General features: G+C 43.0%; 1 protein-coding gene across 1 annotated transcript in view; it reads left to right on the forward strand.

The window, feature by feature from the left end:
• Positions 1 to 26,218, forward strand: part of LOC110165852 (A disintegrin and metalloproteinase with thrombospondin motifs 5) — a gene marked incomplete at its 5' end in the record, with an annotated part of 51,384 nt that extends 25,166 nt beyond the window's left edge. The window contains 7 exons of the mRNA XM_055163667.1: positions 4,171 to 4,303; positions 7,458 to 7,625; positions 10,968 to 11,251; positions 18,760 to 18,943; positions 20,836 to 21,011; positions 23,015 to 23,190; positions 26,119 to 26,218. Coding sequence (XP_055019642.1) covers positions 4,171 to 4,303; positions 7,458 to 7,625; positions 10,968 to 11,251; positions 18,760 to 18,943; positions 20,836 to 21,011; positions 23,015 to 23,190; positions 26,119 to 26,218 — 1,221 coding nt within the window. The remainder of the gene's footprint in view (positions 1 to 4,170; positions 4,304 to 7,457; positions 7,626 to 10,967; positions 11,252 to 18,759; positions 18,944 to 20,835; positions 21,012 to 23,014; positions 23,191 to 26,118) is intronic.
• Between the last annotated feature and the right edge of the window lie 508 nt (positions 26,219 to 26,726).

The following is a 26,726-nucleotide window of genomic DNA, read 5'->3' on the forward strand; positions in this document are numbered from 1 at the left end:
TGTCTGTCAACGATCATTGTCGTTTCTGCGAGATGAACTTGCGAATTAAAGGTGCAATAAAAAATGCGAAGTTTGTATTTGTCAAAGGAAGTTCAAAGGAGGAAAGCGTACGCAGTCACAGCTGACTGGCCGGTGTGCGTTTTACATCTTCTGAGGTTCTTGCAAACCGTCTAGTGCACAGGTGTCAAACATACGGCCCGGGGGCCAGATCCGGCCCTCCAAGACCTTGGCTGATTTTCTACTAAAATATTTTAATGATATTTTCTATTAAAATCTTGTTAATTTTCTGTGGTGTTTATCACAGCAGCGTCTCCAGCGTCTCTGTACGTGGCCCCTCCCACCAGAGCAGCACAAATGAAGACTTGTCTCTTTCCAAACGCTCTTAAAGGACGATCGTTTTGACTGTTGACCGTGACACCCTCATCAGAAAAATGTCCAACATGAGAAAAGTGGAGCCGAGTGCAGGATTTTACAACAAAAATTTACTTATTCCTATTTACAAACAAGTTCATGTTAAAACATTGTGTTGAAATTACTTTTTTTTTTAAGTTTCAGGTTGTTCATAATATTATAATATATTGTAAAAGAAAGAGTTTATCAATTAAAAAAAGATTTCTGTAATAGATTTGTGTTTCTCTGCACAAATATTTGAACTTATTATTATTTTTGGGGTTTATATGACATGAGTTTTCTGATCCGGCCCCTTTGGGATCAAAGTCGGTTGGATACGACCCTTGGACCAAAATGAGTTTGACACTCCTGGTCTAGTGTATCTGATTCCTGACCTAGTCACTGGAGAGAAATTAAACTGAGCGGAAGACACTAGGTGGCGCCTTACACAGCTCGTGTATCAGGTCTAGGGCTGAGGATCAAGTTGCTTGATTGATTGATTATTTATTTCGGTCACGGTCATATTTAACATCCACAGACCGAAAAGGTGCAGGCTGAAGCTTAAACCTATTATGCTTTTACCCTTTATTCCTCATCTTAACACCAGTTCATCTTCATACACCAGCTGACACGATACATATCTCGATACAGTGCACTTTTGATTCGATACCGATACATTTCAAAGTGATTTGATACGGTTCAATAAAAAAAATAAAGGCTAAATCATGGCTGTGATACTAAAAGTCTTTGTTAAACCACTTCTTCTGCAAAGTTCATATGAAACACAAACATTTGATTCATCAAAACAGTGAAAATGTCAAATTTGTCACATAAAAGAGTTTCCTTCCACTAAACAAACCACAGACTGTAGCTCTGTGACAAAATAATTTAGTAAAATATACCAAAAATTACTCTTGTCGATATATCAATACAGCAGCCCACAACATCGATACTGTGTCATCACATTAAGCACAATACGATATATCGATATTTTGATATTTTTGCACATCCCTACGTACAACTGTAAAGAAATAAACGCTACAGGTCTGAATCTAATCCAGGCCCAGAGGCTCGGTGCAGTTACGACGGCGCTCGATGGCGTTATTATGCGGGTCGATGTAAACAAAAACTTTTTCGAAAATGGAGGGAGGGAAATATTCGTTTCTCAACACTCCCGACTATGTGCAAACGTAGCCTAAGCTCTACCCGCGCGGGATAAGTACAACCTGGGGACGTCTGGTAATTTGCAAATTGCCGCCCCACCTCTGTGATACTTGCAGCGGATTTGCGCGGGATAAGCAGAGTCCGTAAATTTCTTTAATTTACTGACACTGACACAGAGACTGAAAGAGAAAAGACCATAAAAACAAAAGAAAGAGATCGAAAAGGCGCAAAATTACAACAACAGTTACAGCAGATTCACACGGGACGAGTTTTATCACCGGACGTCTGTGTTTGGCGAAATACAGTAGGTAATTTACGTCGGAATTTATACTTTACAAATTACAGACGTGGAGCATTCGCACGGGATTAAGATCTCAGGCGACTCCGTAATTATTACAAATCACCAAAGGACCAAAGGTAAAACTAATCCCGTGCGAACTTGGCTTTAGAGTGAAATATGTTTTCTCCTGTAACTCGTAAAAGCGGCTCTTAAGCGTCGGTGCTTTAAAGTCGTTATATCGTTGTCTGGGAGGGTGTTTTGAGTGAGCACGTCCCTAAAGCAGCGAGTAAACACACGCGGGGGGCCGAGCATTTCCATCGCGGCTCGTCTCCGGTGGCGCCCGTGTTTGTTACTCATTCATAAAGATGTTTGTTGTGGAGCAGCGGGGCCCTGTCATCACTGTAATGCTTCACTGTTTCTACGGCAACAATTGACCCACACGCACATAAATACACACATGCGAACACAAACACACACACACACACACACACAGCCCTGGGCCCCTCTGCTCTAACGCGTGTGGGAACGAGCGGCTCAATACAGTGAACTGCAGTAACCCCGAGCTCCGGTGATGTAAGTGGAAAAGCTCGGATCATTAGGCGATCGGTTTCCGTCGTGTTTTCGGATTTGACGATGCCACAGATTGATTTAAAACACTCGCTTTGTTTCGTTTGTTTATTTATGCTGACAGAGGAGACGGTGAACTTCGGGCCCGTTTTTGTTTCGTGTAAATACTGGTTGCCCACATCGAAAACCAAAACATGCACAACAGACTTTTCGCGATTATGTCACAAACCGGGAAGACGTTTGGAAAGATGCGATTACTGATTGTGAAGTACCATAGTTTTCGGAGTATAAATCGCTCTGGAGTAAAGTCGCACCAACCAAAAAATGCATAATAAAGTAGAAAAAAAAAACATATATAAGTCGCACTTTTTGGGGGAAATTAATTCTATAAAATCAGAGACCAGGAACTGACATTTAACCATAAAAGCCAAGTTCTAGTAAAAACAATAGAAGAGAGAACAACAGACTGTTAACGTCACATATGAACAGTTCTTCAGATAAACTATAACATAAACAACAGAACAGAACAAGTTTAACAAACTCTCCATCTCACTCCAAATCACTAAATCCATTCAATTCTTCATCCTCGGTGTCACTTCTGAGCAACTCGGCCTCGACCTGTGGAGGTAAACGGCTGTCGTCAGACTCAGCATCAGCACGGCCCTCAAATGCCCCCCCCTGCCGCCGACACAGTTAATTGTCCATAACAACCCCAAACTTACCTGGTTTTCTTGCGCAGCTAATTAACTGACAACGTTTTCCGACTAGGCTGTTTTTGAACCTTCTTGCCTTCGTGTTGGATGTTGTTACATTCTGAACATTCTGCCATTGCCCGATGTTATTTCAAAGTCATAGCCTCACTCCATCGGTCTTTCTTTAAGTTTTAAATCCCCCGAGTGGCAGTCTACGATATAATGTCTGCGTGTTTTAAAATATATCTGATATCGAAACAAACAAAAAAAGCATAACTAAATAAATCTGGCCCTATAGCCACTTACGTGTTGGCAAACAGCTGAAATAAATTAGAAATAATAAAATAAACTGCATATAATATGTTCCTCGTAAACCTTAGGCATCAATAACCCGACACAACCTTAACCTTCAGAACATAAAAACGAGGTCAAATGGGCTAATTAAGGACATGACGTACACTTCATACTACAAGTATAAACAATGACACTCGTCTTTTCAGATGTAGGTAACAATACTAACAATAACTTTTTTTAGTAGTTAAACCGCCACCCGCCTGAATTTAATTAAAATATAATTTTTCGTCACGTCATCCGCCCGACCCGCAGATTAACCACGGATACCGCGGTTGTAACCGCAATCCGCGCATCTCTACCACACACAAGACTAGAGCGCCCCCTGTCTGTCAGTGTGAACATTTTAATATATAAGTCGCAGGAAACACCCAAACCGTGAAAAAAAGTGCCACTTATAGTCGGTAAATGTGATCATCGGTATGTGTATGTGCTGTTCTTGAATCGAGCTCCTCATATCTTCCAATCACATGTACGCAGTCCAGTGGGGAAATTATGAAAACTGAGGTATGGTTGTAATTGTTGATTAGATGAACATAACAGAACGCTACAGTGACATGGAGATGAAGAAAACTGGGACATTTTCTAATTTTTCCTAGATTTTGTGAAACTCTGTTCCTTTAATCCAGCAACATTAAGGATGGGTCAAATGCGAAGGACAAATTTCTCGACATTAACGTCAAACTTAACGACTGACACTCTTTCCCGTTTCTGTTCTGTCTTCAGGATCTGTGCGGTCACCACTCCTGTGACACTCTGGGCATGGCGGACGTGGGCACGATCTGTTCCCCCGAGAGGAGCTGTGCTGTGATCGAAGACGACGGACTCCACGCTGCCTTCACCGTCGCCCACGAAATCGGTAAAACTATTATTATTTTAATTAATAAGCTACTTGTCAAATTCAGTTTACTGCAAGATTCCTAGAAGTTTAAAACAATAAAGCTCTATTTCAACTCTCCTGACATAACGACGACATAATGATCATTCCGGAGTCACAGAACTGTAGTTACTCGGGATGCAACGGTATATCGTTTTCCCACGATTCGATACGTATCTCGATGCACGAGTCGCAATATTGATTCGATTTCGATACGCTTTATGACACGCAAGAAATCTCAAGACATTTCATACAAGAAAATGTTTTTGTTTACATCTGGTTTTCCCGCACGTGCACAGTGTCTGGTAGGCAAAAAGTCAGTGGGGCTGCTCGTTTGTGTCGACAGTTGCGTTTGTCTGACATGAGATAACTCGTCTTATTTTGAAGTAGGTTAATTGTTTTGACATGACTTCATCATCTTACTCACTCACTGAATGTTGAGGATCAAAAACGTTACTTTGAAAGGTTAAAACTCGCCGAAAATTGTTGACGATGCTGATGTTGACTTGTTGATACTGACACTTTTTGCTTACCAAAATCATGTCATTGTGTTTTCTCGTATACAATGCAATACGGTAGAACTACTGCAAAGTTGTAGTTTTTATGTGAAGTGTTTAGTTCATTTGGTTCATTGATTTACAGCTCAGAATTTTTATTCAGTGAAAACAAGAACAGAGTTTCTCAGGTTGTTTTATATTTTATAATACACCAGTCGACTCTTCATATAGACTGTAGGAGAGTTACACAACAACTGCCTTCTACAGTCTGTGCTCTTACAGACACACTGCGCTCCCATCCTCTTTCTGGAGACTCAAACTACATAGAAATGTCTCAGAGTTTTATGAGTAAAAATTATGAGATAGAGTCATAAATCACAAGTCTCGTCACGGGCGCGAATACGAGCACATTCGATTAAAGCTGATTTAAAGCCAAAAGCTATTCTGAAGTATTTAAAAGTTAATATCTTTGTCATTCCTGGGTCTACTGACGTAAAATAAAGTGACTGAAAGATAAAACCCTCCTCTGTTAGAATATTTCAGCTGTAAGTCTCTATGGAGCTGTTCTCTTGTTGCATCTGAGGAGGACGTCATGATAACTGTTTTCCTTTCAGACCAAAATAAATGTCAACACAGAGCGCTTGGACTGACACGTGCGTATCGAATATCGTGATATCGTATCCTTATTGTCAAAGTTCTCTCAATAATATCCATCACAATATATCGAATCACAAGACTCTTTGCTTAAATGAAGAGTTATGGTGCAGCAATAACAAAAAAAGACAGAGGGAACTACATAGACCATGATCCTTTGCTCCATTTCAGTGTAGATTACAAGAAGAAATAACAGTTCTAACACTTTTAAGTCTTAGTTCTTTGGATTAAGACTTAAAAGTAAACTATTCACAGTTTTGTTTGCCTCTACAAAATAAATAAATATCAATAAATATCATATCGTGAGATGTATATCGTGAAAATATCGTACAGAGACATTTGAATATTGTTGCCTCCCCACGATATTGTGAGCTTTTCCATGATATCGCAATAAATATCGTATCGTAAGACTTGGATATCGTTACACCCCTAATATCGAATATCGTTGCATCCCTCGTAGTTTTATTTGTAACTTTAGATTTATTCAAACCTACTGTCCAATCACTGACGGCTTCAAAAACAAACTAAACAATGTAAAAAAAAAAACGTAAATAAACTTTTAAGGACATTTATGAAAACGCCGTCGTCCCATTTGTCATTTCGACATATTTCAAGATGTATTTTTCCTCGAGTCGTATCTAAGCAGCAAAACAATCAACAATCAAAAATCCAAAATATGGAACAGGTGTCGGCGTGTGCAGAAATGTGAGCGGAGACAAACCTGAGACGGAGACGGAGGAGAGACGACACGACGGGACACGTTTAAACCGACTCGTCTGCTTTCACTACAAATGTGTCTCTACAAATAACTCTCTAGAAATGTGTGTAATATAATCAGAGTAATACAAGACGGGATTAAAGTTAAGACCGGTTTAGTCCTGTTTGAATTCCACCGAGCCTCGTCACAGAGCAGATGTTTACCTACAGGAACGAGGCCAATCTATTATTAGTCAAAGTGTGTCGAAGAACCGTGCACGGACCAGTCACTTAAGCCCCGTCAAATTATCACTAATCCACCGATTCTGATTTTGAATGACATAAACATGACCTAATTATATAAACAAACGCAACTTTTACTGGCAACAACTTTAAGGATGAGCTGGAATTTTGGTGTTTTGGTTGCAGACGATTAGCCAATCAGAAAGCAGAATGAGCCTCACATGACCTGGTCTAGTTCTTGGTCTAGTTCTTGGTCTAGTCCTGCTGTAGCCCTGGTCCAGTCCTTGGCTATTCCTAGTTCAGGTCCTGGTCTAGTCCTGGTCCAGGCCTAGTCTAGTCCTAGTTTAGTCCTGGGATAACCCCTGTTCTCTGGTCCAGTCCTGGTCCAGTTCTGGTTTAACCCCTGTTCCATGATCTAGTCTTTGTCTAGTCCTAGTCTAGTTCTAGTTTAAGTCCTGGTCTAAACCCTGTTCTCTGGTCTAGTCTTGGTCCAGTTTTTGTCTAACCCTTGTCCTTTGGTCCAGTTCTGGTCTAACCCCTGTTCTCTTGGTCCAGTCCTGGTCCAGTTCTGGTCTAGCCTCTTTCCCTCTGGTCCAGTCCCGGTCTAACCCCTAGTCTAGTCCTAGTTTAGTCCTGGTCTAACCCCCTTTCTCTGGTTTAGTCTTGGTCCAGTTTTTGTCTAACCCTTGTCCTTTGGTACAGTCCTGGTCTAAACCCTGTTCTCTGGTCCAGTCCTGGTCTAGTCTTGGTCCAGTCCTGTCCAGTCCTGGTCTAAACCCTGTTTTCTGGTCCAGTCCTGGTCTAGTCTTGGTCCAGTCCTGGTCCAGTCCTGGCCTAACCCATGTCCAGCAGTCCAGTCCTGGTCTAGTTCTGGTCCAGTCCTGGTCTAACCCCTGTACTCTAGTCCGTTTCTGTTCTATACCCTGTTCTCTGGTCCATTCCTGGTCAAGTCCTGGTCTAAACCCTGTTCTCTGGTCCAGTCCTGGTCTAGTCTTGGTCCAGTCCTGGTCCAGTCCCGGTCTAACAGTTCCTGTCCTATCCCACAGGTCACCTTTTGGGCCTGTCTCATGACGACTCGAAGTTCTGTGAGGAGCGTTTCGGGGTGAACAGTGACAAGAGGCTCATGTCGTCCGTCCTGACGTCCATCGACGCGTCCAAACCCTGGAGCAAGTGCACGTCCGCCACCATCACGGACTTTTTCGACGACGGAAACGGTAAAAATATTTACAAACAGATTCAGTACGCAAATGTAATAAATAAAACATGTCCTAGCTCAGTTCTGGTTTAGTCCTGGTTTAGTCCCTGGTTCAGTCCTGGTTCAGTCCTGGTCCATTCTTGGCCCAGACCTGGTTTAGGCCTGGCTTAGTCCTGGTTTAATCTTGGTTTAGTCCTGGGTCAGATCTGGTTTACTCCTGGTTTAGTTCAGTCCTGGTTTAGTCCTGGTTCAGTCCTTGTTAAAATCTGGTTTAGTTTTATCTTAGTTCTGGCTTAGTCCTGGTTTGGTCCCTGGTTCAGTCCTGGTTCAGTCCTGGTTGAGTCCTGGTTGAGTCCTGGCTCAGATCTGGTTCAGTCCTGATTTACCAGTCTCTGGTTTAGTTCAGTCCTGGTTCAGTCCTGGTTTAGTCCTGGTTCAGTCTTGGTTCAGTCCTGGTTTAGTCCTGTTCAGTCCTTCAGTCCGTTCAGTTGGTTCAGTCCTCGTTCAGTCTTAGTTTAATCCTGGTTTAGTCCTGGTTCAGTCTTGGTTTAGTCCTGGTTTAGTCCTGGTTCAGTCTTGGTTCAGTCCTGGTTCAGTCCTCGGTCAGTCTTAGTTTAATCCTGGTTCAGTCCTGGTTTAGTCCTGGTTCAGTCTTAGTTCAGTCCTGGTTCAGTCTTAGTTCAGTCCTGGTTCAGTCTTAGTTTAATCCTGGTTTAGTCCTGGTTCAGTCTTAGTTCAGTCCTCTTCAGTCTTAGTTCAGTCCTGGTTCAGTGGTTCAGTCCTGGTTAGTCGGTTCAGTCCGGTTCAGTCTTAGTTTAGTCCTGGTTTAGTCCTGGTTCAGTCTTAGTTTAATCCTGGTTTAGTCCTGGTTCAGTCTTAGTTCAATCCTGGTTCAGTCCTGGTTCAGTCTTAGTTTAATCCTGGTTTAGTCCTGGTTCAGTCCTGGTTTAGTCCTGGTTCAGTCCTGATGTTGACCTCACAGCTCCGTCCACAGACCCAAACCAAAACAAAGGGAACTAAAAATGTCTTAACGCTTCTTTATTTACGTGTCGCCGTGGAGACACAAACAGTGACTGCTGCTTCTAGAGTTTTTAATTAGCTTGTGGTCACACGGGTTTAATTAGAGGAGATGGAAATCGTTTTAGAAATACATGACGCCGCTCGGTGCAGTCAGGACGTTTACGCTGATCCCGCATTTACTCAGCCATACGTAAGAGTCGTACAAAATGCAAAATGTGACTCGTTTTTGTCCCGGTTTTTATGTTTTTCTTATCAAAAACACTATTTACTAGACAATGTGGGTGATGTGTCTTGCTTAAGGACACAACAGTAATGGAAGAAGTACTCAGTTTAGTTAAAAGTACAGATACAGGAGTTAAGAAATACTCAAGTAAAAGTATCATATAAAAAAACTAAAGAGTAAAAAGAATTATAGTGAGTTTTGTTCAACAGAAAAACAAGCCGGTGACTGATCCTCCTCCAGAAAAGTTACACAGTGGACCTTTAAAATAGTGGTTCTGTGTGGAGTTTGCATGTTCTCTCTTGGTACTTTCAGGCCGACAAAGAACCGTGCCGGTGCCGGTTCTCACACGTAATCTCGAACCGACTGACGTATTCAGAGCATTTGGGAAGCGAAAAGTTGGTTCATGATGGGAACCAAGTAAAACCGTATTTTCCGGGCTATTAGACGCACTCTTAAGCCTCTAACCGCATCAAAAAACGACTGCGCGCCACAATCCAGAGCGCCCCATACATGAATCCACTCGGGTGTCCCAGCACGACTTCGGTAAACTACAAAGCCACAAACACACACGGAGCAGACAGCGACCGCACAGCGAAACACACCCACAGACACACTCATCACTCCACGCCGACGAGGAGGAACGAACCGAAAAAGCGAGTGAGTCCCCCCCCCCCCCCCCCATGCGCCGCAGTTGAACGAGGCCCAGAGTCGCCGTGAACGCGCCAAACGGAGTCCGACTGACCCATCGAACTGTTGTGTTTCGTTTAAAGTCCGGTGCTGTTTATTGATGAAAAAAGTTTGAAAATAGACCATTTAATGACAGTGCGTCTTATAATCCAGAGCGACTAATAGCCCGGAAAATACAGTACTTGGTTTTCTAAGAGAATCATGACGACACAATAGATGTCAGTAGGTTTGTCCGGGTCACATGCGGGAAAGTAAACAAAGAAAACGTGTGTGGAAAATGGTGGAGAAATCAAGCGACAAGAAGTTTGTGCAGTGGTCAGCGGAGGAGACCAAATATTTGCTGAATCCGTGTTCGCCCGGTAAGGTTACATCTTTGGACTGCCGCCACATTCTCCACAGCAGATGTTGCAGCAGAGCTCACATGGTGCAAAATTCAACATCGGTCGTCAAGCAGCTCAACAGTAGGCGGGTACTTTTTTTATTTAACCAGTCGCTGCTATTTGGTCGTGACGTATGTAATGCTCCGAAACGCTCAATGGTGTCCAAGTCATTGCCGGCACGACAGCAAACAAAGCAGAGAGTAAAAATCCTCGATCAGGGGAATCGTTGCCAACACAGAATGTCTGTCTTCGTTTACATCCATCTCAGCGCTTTGTTTACTGTTGTGCTGTTCCACAAAAGGAACCCAGACAGACGCGACGAGTTTGACGTCACGACTTCACAGCTCTTCGCGGTCTACAAGTTCGGGTTTCTTGCAAATCATCTAGTGTATTCCGATTCCTGACCTCGTCGCTGGAGAGAAATGAAATTGAGCGGAGGCAGTAGGTGGTGGTCCTGACCGAGATTAGCTCAAGTTCTGGAGATGGTCCCACTGCTCCTGACAGGTTTAACCCAGAGACACTGAAGGACGGGTCAAATGCAGAGGACACATTTCACTACAGGGACAGTAAATGTACCTCAACTTAAATACAATGGCTACAGTTAAAAGTATGAATTATGCTTAGTATAGCTCAGGGGTGTTCAAACTTTTTTCATCAAGGGCCACATATCTAAACACAGATGAGGCAGAGGACTGATCAAGGGCCGTAGACGGGTGCACAAAACTGTGAATAACTGAAATATGTGCATGTTTAACACGTTAGAATGACCTTTTATTCATGATCCAGAGGAGAAGATCCTCAAAACCAAACACTAAATATTAAATATTAACTTCATCAAAGTAGATTTTCAAAAAACTTGCAGTAAAAAGTAAATTTTTTATTGAGGCAAGGTAATTTGGGCCAATACACCTAGAAAAATTTGTCTGAGGGCCAGATTTGGCTCACGGGCCATAGTTTGGACATGCCTGGTACAGATTATTATTTGTTGAATCTCTATCTAATTCTCTCTCCCTTCCCTCCTCTTCTTCTCCTCTTTCCTCTCGTCTCTCAGCCGAGTGTCTGCTGGACTCTCCTCGCGTCCCTCTCTTGGGCCCAGAGGAGCTCCCCGGTCAGTCGTACGATGCGGTGCGTCAGTGCCGTTTGGCGTTCGGTCCCGAGTACACGGTGTGCCCGGGCATGGACGTGTGTGCCCGTCTGTGGTGCGCCGTCATCCGCCAGGGGCAGATGGTGTGTCTGACCAAGAAGCTGCCGGCGGTGGAGGGCACCCCCTGCGGCAAAGGACGGATCTGCCTCCAGGGAAAGTGTGTGGACAAGACGCGCAAGAAGCACTACTCGGTAAGAACAGGAGGAGGAGGAGGAGGAGTAGATCATTCTGTCATTTTGCAGCACTACAAAACAAAACAAAACAAAGACTACAACCCCATGAATCATGACCAAAAGGGTTTATGCTGAAGTACTTAAAATGCCAAACTCTATTAAACAATGATAGAATTCCAAGAAAGAAAAGCAGCATCTGAACAGCAAGTTTGCTTTTACAATTTCACTTACGACTTACTGCATATATAAGAGACAAAATATAACTTAAAACAACCAAATTTCATGCATAATTCATTTATTCCAGGGCTCAAAACATAATGCTGTATACTCTTTTTCTTCTACAGTGTTTTTAAAATCATCACTCAGGTTGTTCCACAGACTTAACCCCTCGAACAGAAATACAATCACTTTTTTTCTTAGTTCTTAGTTCTTTTTTTTTTTTTTTTTTTTTTTTTTAAAGATGTGTGTTCTTCTATGGTTATTCTGACTTTCTCTCTGCTCGAATAAATCTTGTACATCACTACAACTGGACTCAGGTCAACACGATCAAAAAACGTCACATTTTATACAATATGTCAATGAACACGAAAAATATTAGCAAAATGTGCATAGACTAAGTTTACGTTTACACTGAAACTCAAAGTCACTGTATCGGAAACAATTTGCGTCCAGACACGTCGTTTCTGTGTCCTCAAGTCTTCCCTATCCACACAGCTTTGCGCATATTTGTTTACATTTTACAGAAATGAAACTTAAAACCATGTGGCTAATTTGCATAAACTGAGCGCTCATAAAACAGCTCGCTCCTTGTGCATTGATGTGGTTCAGTTTCTGTCAGACTAAAGGAGGAATATGAGTGTTTTTTTCTGTGACAGAGGGATGTTCTGCTGATGGTGAGTCTGTTCTGTGTAAGTATTTCTAGCTCCGCTGTTTCCCGTTTGTCTGTGGTTTGTTTAAACAGTTTTCCGCAATATCGTCACATGACCGATGTCACGAACCCAGAGAATCGGGAAGGAGCGAGTCACAGTGACGTGGTCCAATAAGGACACGACTAGATCTCCTACGTCAGAGTATCAGTGTTTTCAGGCGTCCACACGGTGCCGGATCAGATCTGTGCTGAGCTGAATTCGTGGGAGCTGGAGGCACCAGATCGTTCCGTCTCTGGAGCCGTTTTCCATCGGATTAGTGTGAACGAACACTGCATCCACAACGAAAACTAATCAAATACGTATTAGTGTGGACGGGGTGTAAGTTTAACACAGGAACTGTTGCTGACAGCAGGAAATGGGAAGAGGTTTTGCTTTAAGTAACAGCCTCTTGTAGCCAACTGTGTGATGGACGTGTGTGGATTGAGTCATTACACTGACCTGTGGCTGAATTCTTGCGCAATTACACATTTGGAGCCTAAAACGTAGCTTTGCTCTGTGACTCTCAGTGGGGTGAACTCATTTTTGCACCACCCTAATTTGACGAAAACTGAAAATTATGTAATGTAAGTTGTATTATTAACCTTAGTTTTTAGAGCTAAGTTCAACAGATGCTCTATTAAACTTCTGTCTGTGCACATTTAGCAAATATGTTTTTCTTTTCATTGACATATTGTATAAAATGTGACTTTTTTCATTTATCCTGAGCTCTGTAAGGACTTTTAGCTGAACAAAAAGAGGATTTGTTGGTGCATAGTAATTCACATGATTAATAATCCTGATAACCTTCATTTATAACCAACCAAACTATTACTAAATTTTAAAGAGGAGATTTTTTCTGCATTTGAGGGACATGTGATACAAATCAAAGTTTTTGGACGGAGGTTTTTCTCGCTCTGTTGTCCGGTTCCAGACACTTCTGGACTCGATCGGAATATAGAAGAGACTGTCAGCTCTGGCAAAGCAGCATTTTATTTGAGCGGAGCTGAACTCTGTGGTCTCTGCAGTTCCCTCTGCACCAAAACAATTAATTTAAGCAAAGAACAAAGTCATTCAATACACTGCGATGGCCAAACTGCGACTACTACTACTTTTCCATTATAAATCTATAGTCCACCACATTCAGCTAAAGCCATAAACTTAAAACCGTAAGTCCTGTAAAGTTGCCCACTTCAAAATCCCACAGCGTCCCCTTTGAGGTTTAATTTTCCATGTAATAAAACCTCATTACTAAGTGTTCAAACCCTCTGTTTATGAACACAAGCTGAGAAAGACTAAGGGCTGCACAGTTCCACATTAAATAGGTCACCCTTTGGTCTCGCTCCAGTTCTAAAATTCGGCTCCAAAATGTGAATAATTAAACGTCATGTCGGAAAAATGTTCTGGGAATATTTGTTCCCAATTTTGACATTCCTTGTGGATCTCCTCCCTGTTACACGCCCTGGTCCGGTCTGCCAAGCGAGGAGTTACTCGGGTTTAAGTGTTACATCTGTACCAGGACTAACTGATGGAAAACAACAGGGTAAATATGGAACGCACGGCTTCTTTTTGCAGCGCAGGAAGTTTAATTCAGTGTATAGTTTAAAGCTGCAGTACGGAGGGTCTGCTACGTACTTGTCTCCATGGTGATGTTATTTCTTTGCATGGAATATTCCAAAGTAGGGCATTAAACTTATCTGCCTTGCGTGTACGTTCAAGGCAAAGCAGTTACATCTCCATGGAGACAAGCAGGTGGTCGATCTTCCACCAGAAAACACACACGTTTAAAGCTAAACTGTGTAACTTTCTGGAGCTTTCTTGGCTAAAAAGTTACATACTGTGGCTTTAAATTCCAACAGTCTGAGGGTCTGTTTACACGAAAACGCTTGCAGGTAAAAATGACAAAATATTTTATCGGAATCCGTGTATCATTCTTTCATTCGTTTTTCAAAATAAAATCAAAAATAAGAAAATTTTTAAAACAACTATTTTCTTCTTTATTTGCCTCCAAAACCAAAATGAAAAAATGGATAACGATTAGTTTTTTCATTTTTCGATTTTGTGTTTAAGTGAATAACGGAAAAAAACTGATAACGGCCGTTTCTCGTTTCCGTGATTAAACTGCGACGCCGAACTGAACCAGGACTGAAAACAGGACTAAACCGTGACTAAAGCAGGTCTAAACTGGTCCTAGTCTCAGTCCCGGTCTCCGTTCTGGTCCTGGTCTCCTGGTCTCCTTCTTGTCGGGACTGGCCCGGACGTGCACCCGTGTAGACTGTTGGGTGATCAGGAAACCGGGACCAGACTAGATCCAGACCGGGACTGAGACCAGGACTGGGACCTGGTTTAGTCCTGATTCAGTTCTGTTTTAGAGCTGGTTTAGACCTGTTCAGTCCTGTTTTAGTCCTGGTTTAGTCCATATGCGGCGCAAAAGTCCGGCATTGCAGTTTAAGTCACGAAAATGGGAAACGGCTTTTATCTGTTTTTTCATTAATAGAAAATAGTTGTTTTTTTGTTTTCTTATTTTTAGTTTTATTTTGAAAAATGAATGAATGAATGATAAACGGATTTATCGGAAGTGCCTTTCGTTTCGACGGTGATGGCGTTGTTGGGGCAAAAATCTGAAACCACCCTCCAGAGTGGAAAAGTTTAATATACTTCGCCGTAGTGTTTCACTGTTGCACTGCCCAAGACGCAAAACTCTGGTCAGATCTGCTCAGGTCATGTACATGTTTACGTCACATACATACAGAACAAAGAAACAAACATGTCGGATCATTTCCATGCGTCGGACCTTCGAGCTGCATCCCAACAAATGTACAGAATCTGCAGAGATACCGTATTTTCCGGGCTCATAGGCGCTCTGGATTATCATTAAATGGTCTATTTTCGAGCTTTTTTCACAAATAAACCGCACCGGACTTTAAACGAAACCCAACAGTGTGATGGGTGAGTGGTTTTGTTTGTTTGTTCGTTCACGGTGACTCTGGGCTTTGTTCAGTTGTGGCGTGTAGGGAGGGTGTGTCTGGGACCAACGGATTGTCGGCGTGTTCGCAGTGACTCAGTTGTTCAGTCGTGTCTAGAAGCGGCACATTGCGCTCGCTTTTTCGGTTCGTTCCTCCGTTCCGTTCCTCGTCGGCGTGGGAGTGATGAGTGTGTCTGTGGGTGTTTGTCGCTGTGCGGTCGCTGTCTGCTCCGTGTGTGTTTGCGTGTTCTGGGGGTGGTGCGGCTTTGTAGTTCACTGAAGTCGCGCTGGGACACCTGAGTGGGGTTGGAGGCTTAAGATTGCGCCTAATAGCCCGGAAAATACGGTGCTATTAGTGAACAGAGAAGGATCTACAATCACCTCTGTCAAATTCTGGATGCACCAGGTCATCGCAGTCGAGTCAGAGGGATCTGGACGAGACCTGGAGAGCCAGTCGATGGTGGGACGACTTTGTGGAAGGAGTAGTTGACGAAAACGCGCGGCGTGAAAACTTTCGTATGTCCAAAGTTTCCCTTGTTGCTTTAAGTACAAACATAAACAATCGAATTCCACACACTTTTGCGTCACCGTATGGACGCAGATTTGCTCCAGAAAACACTGGTCTAAACGCCGAATAAAAAGTGAAGACGCGACGCCGCTTTTTAAACTTTTTAAACCAGAAAAAACTGCACAAAAAGGTCCTACTACTCCTCTACTTCTACTCCTACTATTCCTTCTCCTACTTCTACTCCTACTCCTCCTACTTCTACTACTACTCCTACTTCTACTCCTACTCCTCCTACTTCTACTACTACTCCTACTTCCTACTACTACTATTCCTTCTCCTACTTCTACTCCTACTACTTCTACTACTACTATTCCTTCTCCTACTTCTACTCCTACTACTACTCCTACTTCTACTCCTACTCCTCCTACTACTCTACTACTACTCCTACTCCTCCTACTACTACTATTCCTTCTCCTACTTCTACTCCTACTCTACTCCTACTACTTCTACTCCTACTCCTCCTACTTCTACTACTCCTACTCCTACTTCTACTACTACTCCTACTCCTACTCCTCCTACTTCTACTACTACTCCTACTTCTACTTCTAAACACTGGTCTAAACGCCGAATAAAAAGTGCAGACGCGACGCCGCTTTTTAAACTTTTTAAACCAGAAAAAACTGCACAAAAAGGTGAACTGTGCAGCTTTGGCACAGCTTGGGTGCGTGTGCCAGCTGCTCGCCTTTATTGAGATGTTGTTGCTGCAAACTTTGAAAAACAGCATCTCCACAGATCTGACTTGTAACTTGGCATGGTCACCTTCCACCAAAAAAGTTACATGTTGCAGCTTTAGTATTACTTATTCCGTTCACACGCCTCCAGTCTGGTCCTGGTTCAGTCAGTACTTGGGTGTGTTCACATCTGGTTGTAGTCTAGTTTAGTCCCAGTATCATGGGTCCAGTCCTGGTCTAGTCCTGGTCTAGTCCTGGTCTAGTCCGTGTTCGTCGGTGTAAATCTTCGTCGAGCGTCTGAGGCTCATGTGGAGATCATGTGAGAGACAGAGAGAGAGAGAGAGAGAGGAGTCGCTCTGTTTTTAATAAATGAAACGTCACATTTTTATCACATGTTTTACGCTTCTTATTTACTCAACAACAGATTAGATCCTTCTGAAAATAAATAAATACTCCCACTCACAGATGAAACTTATGACCGACATTTCCTGAGGGTGTGATGCTAACCGAAAGCACTGCCCTGTCTGAAGATCTGTTACTCAAGTTAGCAGAGATGTAACGATATCCAAACCTCTCAGTACGAAATTATCACGATATTTATTACGATATTTTGTCTGATATAATTGTAGATATGATGCTGTTTTGCTTTTAAAATACCTTGATAAGATTTTGGTGTGAATTATTTCCATCATAATCCGAAGAATTCGAGTCAAAAACATATTTCTTCATGTTGCTTGCGCTGAAATGAATCATGGGAAATGTAGTTCTCGGTGTTTATAAGCTGTTGCTGCTATAAAACCTGCATTTAAGCAAAGGAACTTGTGATTCAATATATTGTGACGGTCCACGATATTATTGTGAGACTTTTGACGATACGATATCACGATATATCGGTTATTGTTAAATCCCTACAAGTGTTGGGAGCAACGCGTTATAAAAGTATTGAGTTACTGTAATGTGTTGCTTTTTGCTGTAATGAAGTAATGTGGCATAAAAAAATGTAATATTTTACTTGGTACAAATATCAATAATGAGCGTCACAATGCATTTTTAACCTGGATTGAAGTGGTGGGTTTTTCGTTCTTTTTTTTTGTTTGTTTTTTTGTCATACAAATTCACTAAAATCAAATGCCATTGTTACTGTTCTGAATGTTGGGACGGGCATGGGCTCCACGGGCTCGGGGTTCTCTCAGGGGTGGTCCTAGATTCCAAGTCTTAGTCCAAGATTAGTCCTGGTTCAGCTCTGGTTTAGACCTGGTTCAGACCTCAGTTCAGCCCTGGTTTAGACCTGGTTCAGCTCTGGTTTAGTCCTACTTTTAGTGCTGGTTTAGTCCTTGGTTCAGTCCTGGTTTAGACCTGATTCAGTCCTGTTTTAGTCCTGGATCAGTTCTTGGTTCAGTCCTCAGTACAGTCCTCAGTTCAGTGCTCGGTTCAGTCCTGGTTTAGTCCTGGTTTAGTCCTGTTTAGTCCTTGGTTCAGTCCTGGTTTAGTCCTTGTTCAGTCCTTGGTTCAGTCCTGTTTTAGTCCTGTTCAGTCCTCGGTTCAGTCCTTGGTTCAGTCCTGGTTTAGTCCTTGTTCAGTCCTTGGTTCAGCTCTGGTTTAGTCCTACTTTTAGTGCTGGTTTAGTCCTTGGTTCAGTCCTGGTTTAGACCTGGTTCAGTCCTGTTTTAGTCCTGGATCAGTTCTTGGTTCAGTCCTTGGTTCAGTCCTCAGTTCAGTCCTCAGTTCAGTCCTCGGTTCAGTCCTCGGTTCAGTCCTCGGTTCAGTCCTGGTTTAGTCCTGGTTTAGTCCTTATTCAGTCCTTGGTTCAGTCCTGTTTTAGTCCTGTTCAGTCCTCGGTTCAGTCCTGGTTTAGTCCTTGTTCAGTCCTTGGTTCAGTCCTGTTTTAGTCCTGGTTTAGTCCTGGTTTAGTCCTGTTTAGTCCTTGGTTCAGTCCTGGTTTAGTCCTTGTTCAGTCCTTGGTTCAGTCCTGTTTTAGTCCTTGTTCAGTCCTTGGTACAGTCCTGTTTTAGTCCTGGTTTAGTCCTAGTTCAGTCCTGGTTCAGCATTGGTTTAGTCCTGGTTCAGTCCTGGTTTAGTCCTTGTTCAGTCCTTGGTTCAGTCCTGGTTTAGTCCTGTTTTAGTCCTGGTTTAGTCCTAGTTCAGTCCTGGTTCAGCATTGGTTTAGTCCTGGTCTAGTCCTGGTTCAGTCCTGGTTCAGCTCTGGTTTAGACCTGGTTTAGACTTTAATCTGATCTTTATTTTAACACAATCTGAGCAGAAAGAGTTGACCGGGCTGGAACTACAACATCTTAACACTTAAAACTGCTGATTGTGTGCGTTGTGTCACCATGGTAACTGCTGGACATTCCACCCATAGACTTACGTGTAGAAAGTATAACTAATATTATGGGGTTTCCGTGCGTTCTCCTCCCCAGACGTCGAACCACGGCGGCTGGAGCTCGTGGGGGCCGTGGGGCTCGTGCTCTCGCTCGTGTGGGGGAGGAGTGCAGTTCGCCCAACGACTCTGCAACAACCCGCCCCCTAGGAACAACGGGCGGTACTGCACGGGCAAGAGGGCCGTGTACAGGTCCTGCAACGGCACGCCATGTCCGCCCACTGGTGAGGCACTGGAGTACTCATGTGACTGTTACTACTACTACTACTACTCCTACCGCTACTGCAAGTACTAACATAAGTACTGTTACAACCACACCACGGGTACAGTTACAACAGCAACTACTACTAACATAAATATAAAACATGAAAAACACACTATAAGTTCTACTCCTACTGCTATTACTACTCCTACTCTTACTGCTACTACTACTGCTACTCCTAGTACTACTACACCTACGTCTACTACTACTCCTACTTCTACTACTTTCCTACTTCTATTACTACTCCTACTCCTATTTCTACTCCTACTCCTCCTACTTCTACTCCTCCTGCTTCTACTGCTACTCCTACTTCTACTACACCTACTACTACTCCTACTTCTACTACTACTCCTACTTCTACTACTACTATTCCTTCTCCTACTTCTACTCCTACTCCTACTTCTACTACTACTACTCCTACTCCTCCTACTTCTACTGCTACTCCTACTTCTACTACTACTCCTACTTCTACTACTACTACTTTCCTTCTCCTACTTCTACTACTACTACTCCTACTCCTCCTACTCTACTACTACTTCTACTCCTACTCCTACTACTCCTACTGCTACTCCTACTTCTTCTACTACTACTCTCCTACTTCTACTACTACTATCCTACTCCTACTCCTACTTCCTACTCTACTTCTACTACTACTACTCCTACTCCTCCTACTTCTACTACTACTTCTACTCCTACTCCTCCTACTTCTACTGCTACTCCTCCTACTCCTACTACTCTACTCCTACTACTCTCTACTCCTACTACCTACTCTACTCTACTACTCCTACTTCTACTGCTACTCCTCCTACTCCTATTTCTACTCCTACTCCTCCTACTACTCCTACTCCTCCTACTTCTACTCCTACTACTACTCCTACTCCTACTCCTACTCCTCCTACTCCTTCTACTCCTACTCCTCCTACTCCTCCTACTACTACTCCTACTTCTACTACTACTACTTCCTACTCCTACTTCTACTCCTACTCCTACTTCTACTACTACTCCTACTTCTACTACTACTACTCTACTTACTACTTCCTACTCCTACTTCTACTCCTACTACTACTCCTACTTCTACTCCTCCTACTCTACTCCTACTACTTCTACTACTACTCCTACTTCTACTACTACTACTTCTTCTCTACTTTCTACTACTTCCTACTTCTACTTCTACTACTACTACTCTACTACTCCTCCTACTTCTACTTCTACTCCTACTTCCTACTTCTACTACTCCTACTCTACTCCTACTACTCCTACTTCTACTCCTACTCCTCCTACTTCTACTACTACTCCTACTTCTACTCCTACTCCTCCTACTCCTACTTCTACTCCTACTCCTCCTACTTCTAACTACTACTACTCCTACCCTCCTACTTCTACTGCTACTCCTACTTCTACTACTACTCCTACTTCTACTACTACTATTCCTTCTCCTACTTCTACTCCTACTCCTACTTCTACTTCTACTCCTACTTCTAATTCTACTCCTACTCCTCCTACTACTCCTACTTCTACTGCTACTCCTCCTACTCCTCTTACTCCTACTACTACTACTACTCCTATAACTACTCCTGCTACTACTACTACTACTCCTCCTATTATTACAACCACTACTACAATTACAACAACTACACTTAATACTACTAACACATGACTAAACACAATAACTCCTGCTACTACAACTTCAACTACAACAAATATTACTACTACTATTGGCAAAAATCTGATAAACCATTTAGGGAAGAGAAACACTGTTTAAAGATATAAGATAAAGATAAGGTAAAATGATAAGATGAGTAGAAGTCCTATTGAACCACAGTCATTTCATTGATTCCCGTCTGTGTTTTCCAGTGAAGAGTTTCCGAGAGGAGCAGTGTGAAGTGCGTAACGGGCCTCAGACCGACCCTAAAGGAGTGAAGACGTTTGTGGAGTGGGTCCCCAAATACGCCGGAGTCCTGCCCAAAGACATGTGCAAACTCACCTGCAGGGCCAAAGGGACGGGATACTACGTGGTCTTCTCTCAGAGGGTAAGGCTCTTATTCTAACGGACGTGTTTGTGGGACTTAGTGGTACAGCTTATCCTCACAGCGAGAGGGTCCCAGGTTTGACTCTTTATTAAGGGAAAAAGACTGCAGTGGGTCTTGTTACTTTGACTTTAATTCTTGCGGCCTCTGCATTAAAGCCGCACCACGTAGAGTCTGAGCCACGGGTTGTGCATGAAAAACGACTTGTTATGTTGTTACCTTCTCGAAAACATCCTCGGAGTCGTGCCGCACATGACATCACAAGGTGGAACGGTGTGTTTTCAGTCTGAGAGAAGAGCTCAGCCTAAATATGCAGAGTTTGTGTGTGAATCGTGAGTCTGGCGCCACCTAGTGCCTCCGCTCAATTTCATTTCTCTCCAACGACTAGGTCAGGAATCAGAAAACACTAGACAGTTTGCAAGAGCCTCAGAAGTTGTAGACCGCGCACTGGCCAATCAACAAAGAGCCGAACCAACCCGAGTTGTGACAGCAGACTACAAACTGCATACACTAATCCTCCTTTGGACTTCCTTTGTCAAATACAAACTTCGCATTTTTTATTCCACCTTTAATTCGCAAGTTCACCTCGGACAGACACGTTCACTCTCTGCTTTATTTGCTGTTGTGCAATTGCTTGGAAATCACTGAGCGTTCCAGCGTCACAACCAAACGTCACGACCAAACAACAGTGATTGGTTAAATTTTTAAAAAGTACCTGCCTACAGTCGAGCGAACGAATCCTAATGCTGCGAGGTCAGACGGTTTCCACGATATGAAACCAGCAGCTAAACAAAACACAACTCCAGGTCTGTTTATGATGAGTAAACAACATTATAACAAGGGCTGTGCGAAAATATCGAAATATTGTATCGTTTAATGTGATGATACAGTATTGATATCGTGGGCTGCTGTATCATATTTTTTTGGTTTATTTTACTAACTTATTTTGTTACAGCTACAGTTTTGTTGCTTGTTTAGAGGAAGGAAACATTGACATTTTCACTGTTTTGATGAGTAAAATGTTTGTGTTTCATATGAACTTTACACAAGAAGTGGTTTAACAAAGACTTTTAGTATCACAGCCATGATTTAGCCTTTTTTTTTTATTGAAGCGTATCGAATCGTTGTAAATTATATCGAATCGAATCGAAAGTGCACTGTACCGAGATATGTATTGTATCGTGATCTGTGTATCGAGGTATGTATCGTATCGGCAATTTCTTAAAGGTTGTATGGAGGATTTTTTTTTGTTTTAAATTGTCAATGATAGATTATAGAGATGCAGTCGCCTTGTAATTATGATGACCAAAAAAAAAGAATAAAAATTCATCAACTCTGGACGTGGTGGGGCTAAACATTTGCCAATAGATAACGACACTGCCTCGTTATCTGTGAGCTGACAGGCTGTCAATCAAACTCCCTACGTTTCTAGTGTAACTGACTTGCCTGCGCCGCCGGTACGTGGTTTACGTACGACTGTCACGCAGTCCACAGACGCAAGACGCACAGACGCTGTTTACTCCACCAACGCAACAGTTCTTAGCGGCTTTTTTTGACCTATATCTTCCTCGCAGTTCGCACAAAGTTTGTTGCGATGGCGACAAGAATCCAGGAGCAGTTCGCCGCAAAAGAAAGTCCGTTTTTGAGGTCGCTGAAAGAAGAAGACAAGGGGAAAAGCAGCGAAGCCAAACTAAGGTGATTCTTGAAGATTCATTCCAGCGATGGCAAGACTGCGACTGAAGCAGAAACTGCAGGGTCTAAAGCGACTGAAAACGAACGCACTGGTTCATTCCACAAATCTACTCCTGGACAGGAAACTTCTGCTTAACTTATTATGAAAACGTACTTTATTTCGTACTTTAAATCCTCTATACAACCTTTAATGACACCCAGCCCTAATTATAACATAGATCATAAAATAGTGTAATATGGGTTCTTTAAATATGTGTACTTGTTTATATTTCAGGTGTGTGTTAAATCTGTTGTTGTTGTTGTTTATCTTTCAGGTAGTGGACGGTACAGAGTGTCGTCCCTTCAGCAGCTCCGTGTGTGTCAAAGGGAAGTGTGTGAGGACGGGCTGCGACGGGATCATCGGCTCCAAGCTCCAGTTCGATAAGTGCGGCGTGTGTGGAGGAGACAGCACCTCCTGTGTGAAGGTCATGGGCAACTTCACCAAGAGGAGGTACGACACTACTTTAACTTATGGGAAATGCCCTAACATGTTAATATAAGAACACAATTTGATGCCAGAATTGCTAAGAACAAATCTGCAGATGGTTTGTGGTCTCTGCCTGTGATGCAACAATCCTGGAAAACTTTAAACTCAAGTGGTTTGTGACCAGTCAAGGGGACTTACTTCAAAAGATCAGACATTACAGTGGCCATGATGTTTTTTTAATTCCGAATTAACTGTTCTGAATTAAAATATTCTCCTTCGAGTTTACATGGAAATAATAATTCCGAATCGAGGTTTACAAGGAAAACTCGTTGAATCGTGTTTATTTAATTCCGCTCTGGGGGTGGGGAAGGGTTCTGATTGGACAGAGACACGAACGAATCTACATCGACCGGAAGAAAACGCACACTTCAGCTGCTACTGGATTTTCTGTCATCTCGGTTTGTCGTTACGCCGCGGACACAAACACGATCCGAACTTTTTCCGTTGTCGTTCCGATGATAATGAAGCCGCAGCTGGAGAATTCTCTCATCACGCTTTAGGAAAAGGGAAGAGCGTCGGAGAAGGGAGGAAGAAGACAAACTGAGTCAACGGCAGCTCTACCTCAGCCCAACCCGCATCCCGCTCGCAAATCCAAAGAGACGTGGAGGAAAGTCCGAAGCCAGGACTGGTGGAGCCGGATCGAAGGGCGACACAACGAGCATGCGCTGAACGACCGGAATTATATTGAAGAAGAATAAACGAGAAATAAATTAGTTCGGCTTTAAAATCGGAATAAACTACCCACTTACTTCAGAATTAAGTTTAATTCCGAATAATCATTTTCATTAGAAATTGAATGTTTACATGGACTTTTTAAAGCAGAATTAAATTATTTTTATTCAGAATTAAATTATTTTTATTCTGAATTAAGCTCTCATGTAAATGTGGCAGCCAATAATGAAACAAAACTCAACTCCAGGTCTGTTTTTGATGAGGAAACTACATTAACACAGACCAGAAAATAGCGAAATATTGGCGTTTTAAGTGTCTTTCAGTTTCTACCTTCTCCTCTCCATGTTCTGATCTTCTCTCTCTTTCTTTTTCTGGTTTGGGTCTGGTGGGGGGTATGCGTCGTCGTCGTGCAGTAAGGCTAGGAACTGCATATATCCGGACGTTGGTGAGATCCCGCGCTGTGTTGGAGCCGACGGTCGGTGACCGGTGGATGATGGTTTTCGGAAGGGTGGAGATATCTGAATCTTCATCATTCATTCTACCCACGTTGAGGAGACATGTACAAACGCGCGTCCCAGAGGCCAGTGCATGGAGGCATTAGGCCCTAATAGAACCAAGACCAGGTACCTCCAGCAACGGGGCGGTAGCTCTGAGAGTTCACACCTGGTCTGGTTTTATCGGCTTGTGCTCGGTCGGAACTTTGATGTGAGTGGGCCGTGGCCGGATCTTCACCGCGACGTCCGTGTAGCCCTTACTGGCCCAGACGGAGACGGAAGCGATGAAGAGTCCCAGAAACATTCGCATCAAAACGAGAAGGGGTGAAGAAAAGCTGATTAAAGAATCAGAACTTTAAAACCGCACCATTCGATGTGAAACCATCATTCCGCACTCTATTAAGTTTCATGGTCTGTTAACTGTAGTTTCCACTTCATAACGGACGTGAGAGTTCCTGTTTTTGTTTCATATTGGCTGCCCACATTTACATGAGGGCTTTTCAGATAATAATTTAATTTCTGAAATAAAATAATTAAATTCCTGCCCTTTTAAAGTAGCTCCATCATAAACACTCTACCAACATTTCCATAATGAAAATGATTATATCGGGCGAGATTGAGAACCCATTAATTCTGCACAAGTCGAGGTGGATCAGATTTTTGGCTTCCCGCATTCTAGACAAGCACTGGAACTGGAGAGCTTTCACTTCCTCCGGGGTCTGTATCCTCTATCCTTCCAATCACAAATTCCGTCGTTCCAGCTCATGCTCGTTGTGTCGCCCTTCGATCCTGGCATCACACCAGCTCCTGGCTCGGCGACCTTTCCTCTCCGCGTTCGACTTTGGACTTATGGCGAGCGGGAGAATGCGCGAGCGGCGAACCTGAGGAGCCCGAGCAGGCCAACACGTTGAGAACGTCCAGTTTGTCTCCTCCTCCTTCTCCGGCGCTCTGTCCCTTTTCCTAAAAGCCGGCATCCTGAGAGACTAACGCTAACTAGCTTTTACTTATTTGCCACAGACCTCCTCTCTCGCTCGGCCCTGCGGCCTCTCAAAAACTTACTATACAACAATATCCTAGCCCCGAACACAGGGACTTTGGATTTGAGTGTTTGTCGTCACTACGTCCGGTCGTAAACGACAAAAACTCGGAGAATGAAAGAAACCTAGTAAGCCAGCTGAAAGTGTGTGTTTCTTCCGGATCGCATAGCTATAGATTCGTACTTTCGTGTCTCTAGCGAGTCCAATACATACACCTTCCCCACCCACGACGCGTAATTAAATAACACACGATTACGAGATCTATCTCCTTGCTAGACACAACCTAATCAGGATATATAGTTATTTACCACCATGTAGAGATCACCAAGGAGAATATTTAAATGCTCAGACAATATATTGTGATAAAAATCTAAAAGAGAACTATCCAATGGCCACTGTAAATTGTTGATCCTTGTGCAAGTAGAGTCCCCTTGACTGGTCGACCATATACCGGGGACGTTTAAAAATTGTCGGCAGGACTTGTTGCATCACAGGCCAGAGAACACGAAAAGCTCGGCTGTGCAGAGTTTGTTCATTACGGGGCGAATTATGGCGATTAACGAATTGGATGTCTATAATTAATCAACTGTCTCTAGGGAAATTTCCCATAAAGTTGTTATAATATAAACCGTGCGCTGTCAACCATCAGCCTGACGTATGGAAACGTTGTTGGCCCATTTTTTGTACAGATTTGTCCGCAGCCTTCGGGACAACAATGGTAAGGTTCTCGCTCTAACACCGTCGACGACACCGGGCCGCATTGACGGCAAGCCTTTGAGGGCCGAATGAATCCCAAGTTCCTGACCTGCCGCGTTCAGTCGCAGCCCACGATCCCTTGCCACACACTTCCCTTCTGACATCACCACAGAGCTGACTAGAAGGGTACGGTTACACTCTGATCCCGATCACACTACCTAAAATAAGATATCACTGAGCAACATCTTAGAGATGTACTCTACTACTCACTCTGAATATATACAGTTACATTTTTTCTTATTTAAAGATATCCCTATTACGACACCTATATTTATGTATCTATGTGATCTTAATAATAAGGCATGTGTATACAATGCTTGTGAGTAAAGTTGTCTAATAGGAAAGGATTAAAGGTACAAAAGCAAAAGTACGATTTGTTTATAAATTAATAAGATGTAAGTCAGGGAAGTTTCTTATGTCGCATGAGTATTTTGTGACGAAGTGAGTTAGTCTTTTAAACACGCGGGCGCTGGGGGGTCTGCGTTTACAAGATCCAGCGGGCTCGACACTGCGTTATTCGCCAAAAACGGTCAATCACACA

The sequence above is a fragment of the Boleophthalmus pectinirostris genome, unplaced genomic scaffold, assembly GCF_026225935.1.
Source record: "Boleophthalmus pectinirostris isolate CB_2022bp ecotype Guang Dong unplaced genomic scaffold, ASM2622593v1 HiC_scaffold_11, whole genome shotgun sequence".
Taxonomy (NCBI): Eukaryota; Metazoa; Chordata; class Actinopteri; order Gobiiformes; family Gobiidae; genus Boleophthalmus; species Boleophthalmus pectinirostris.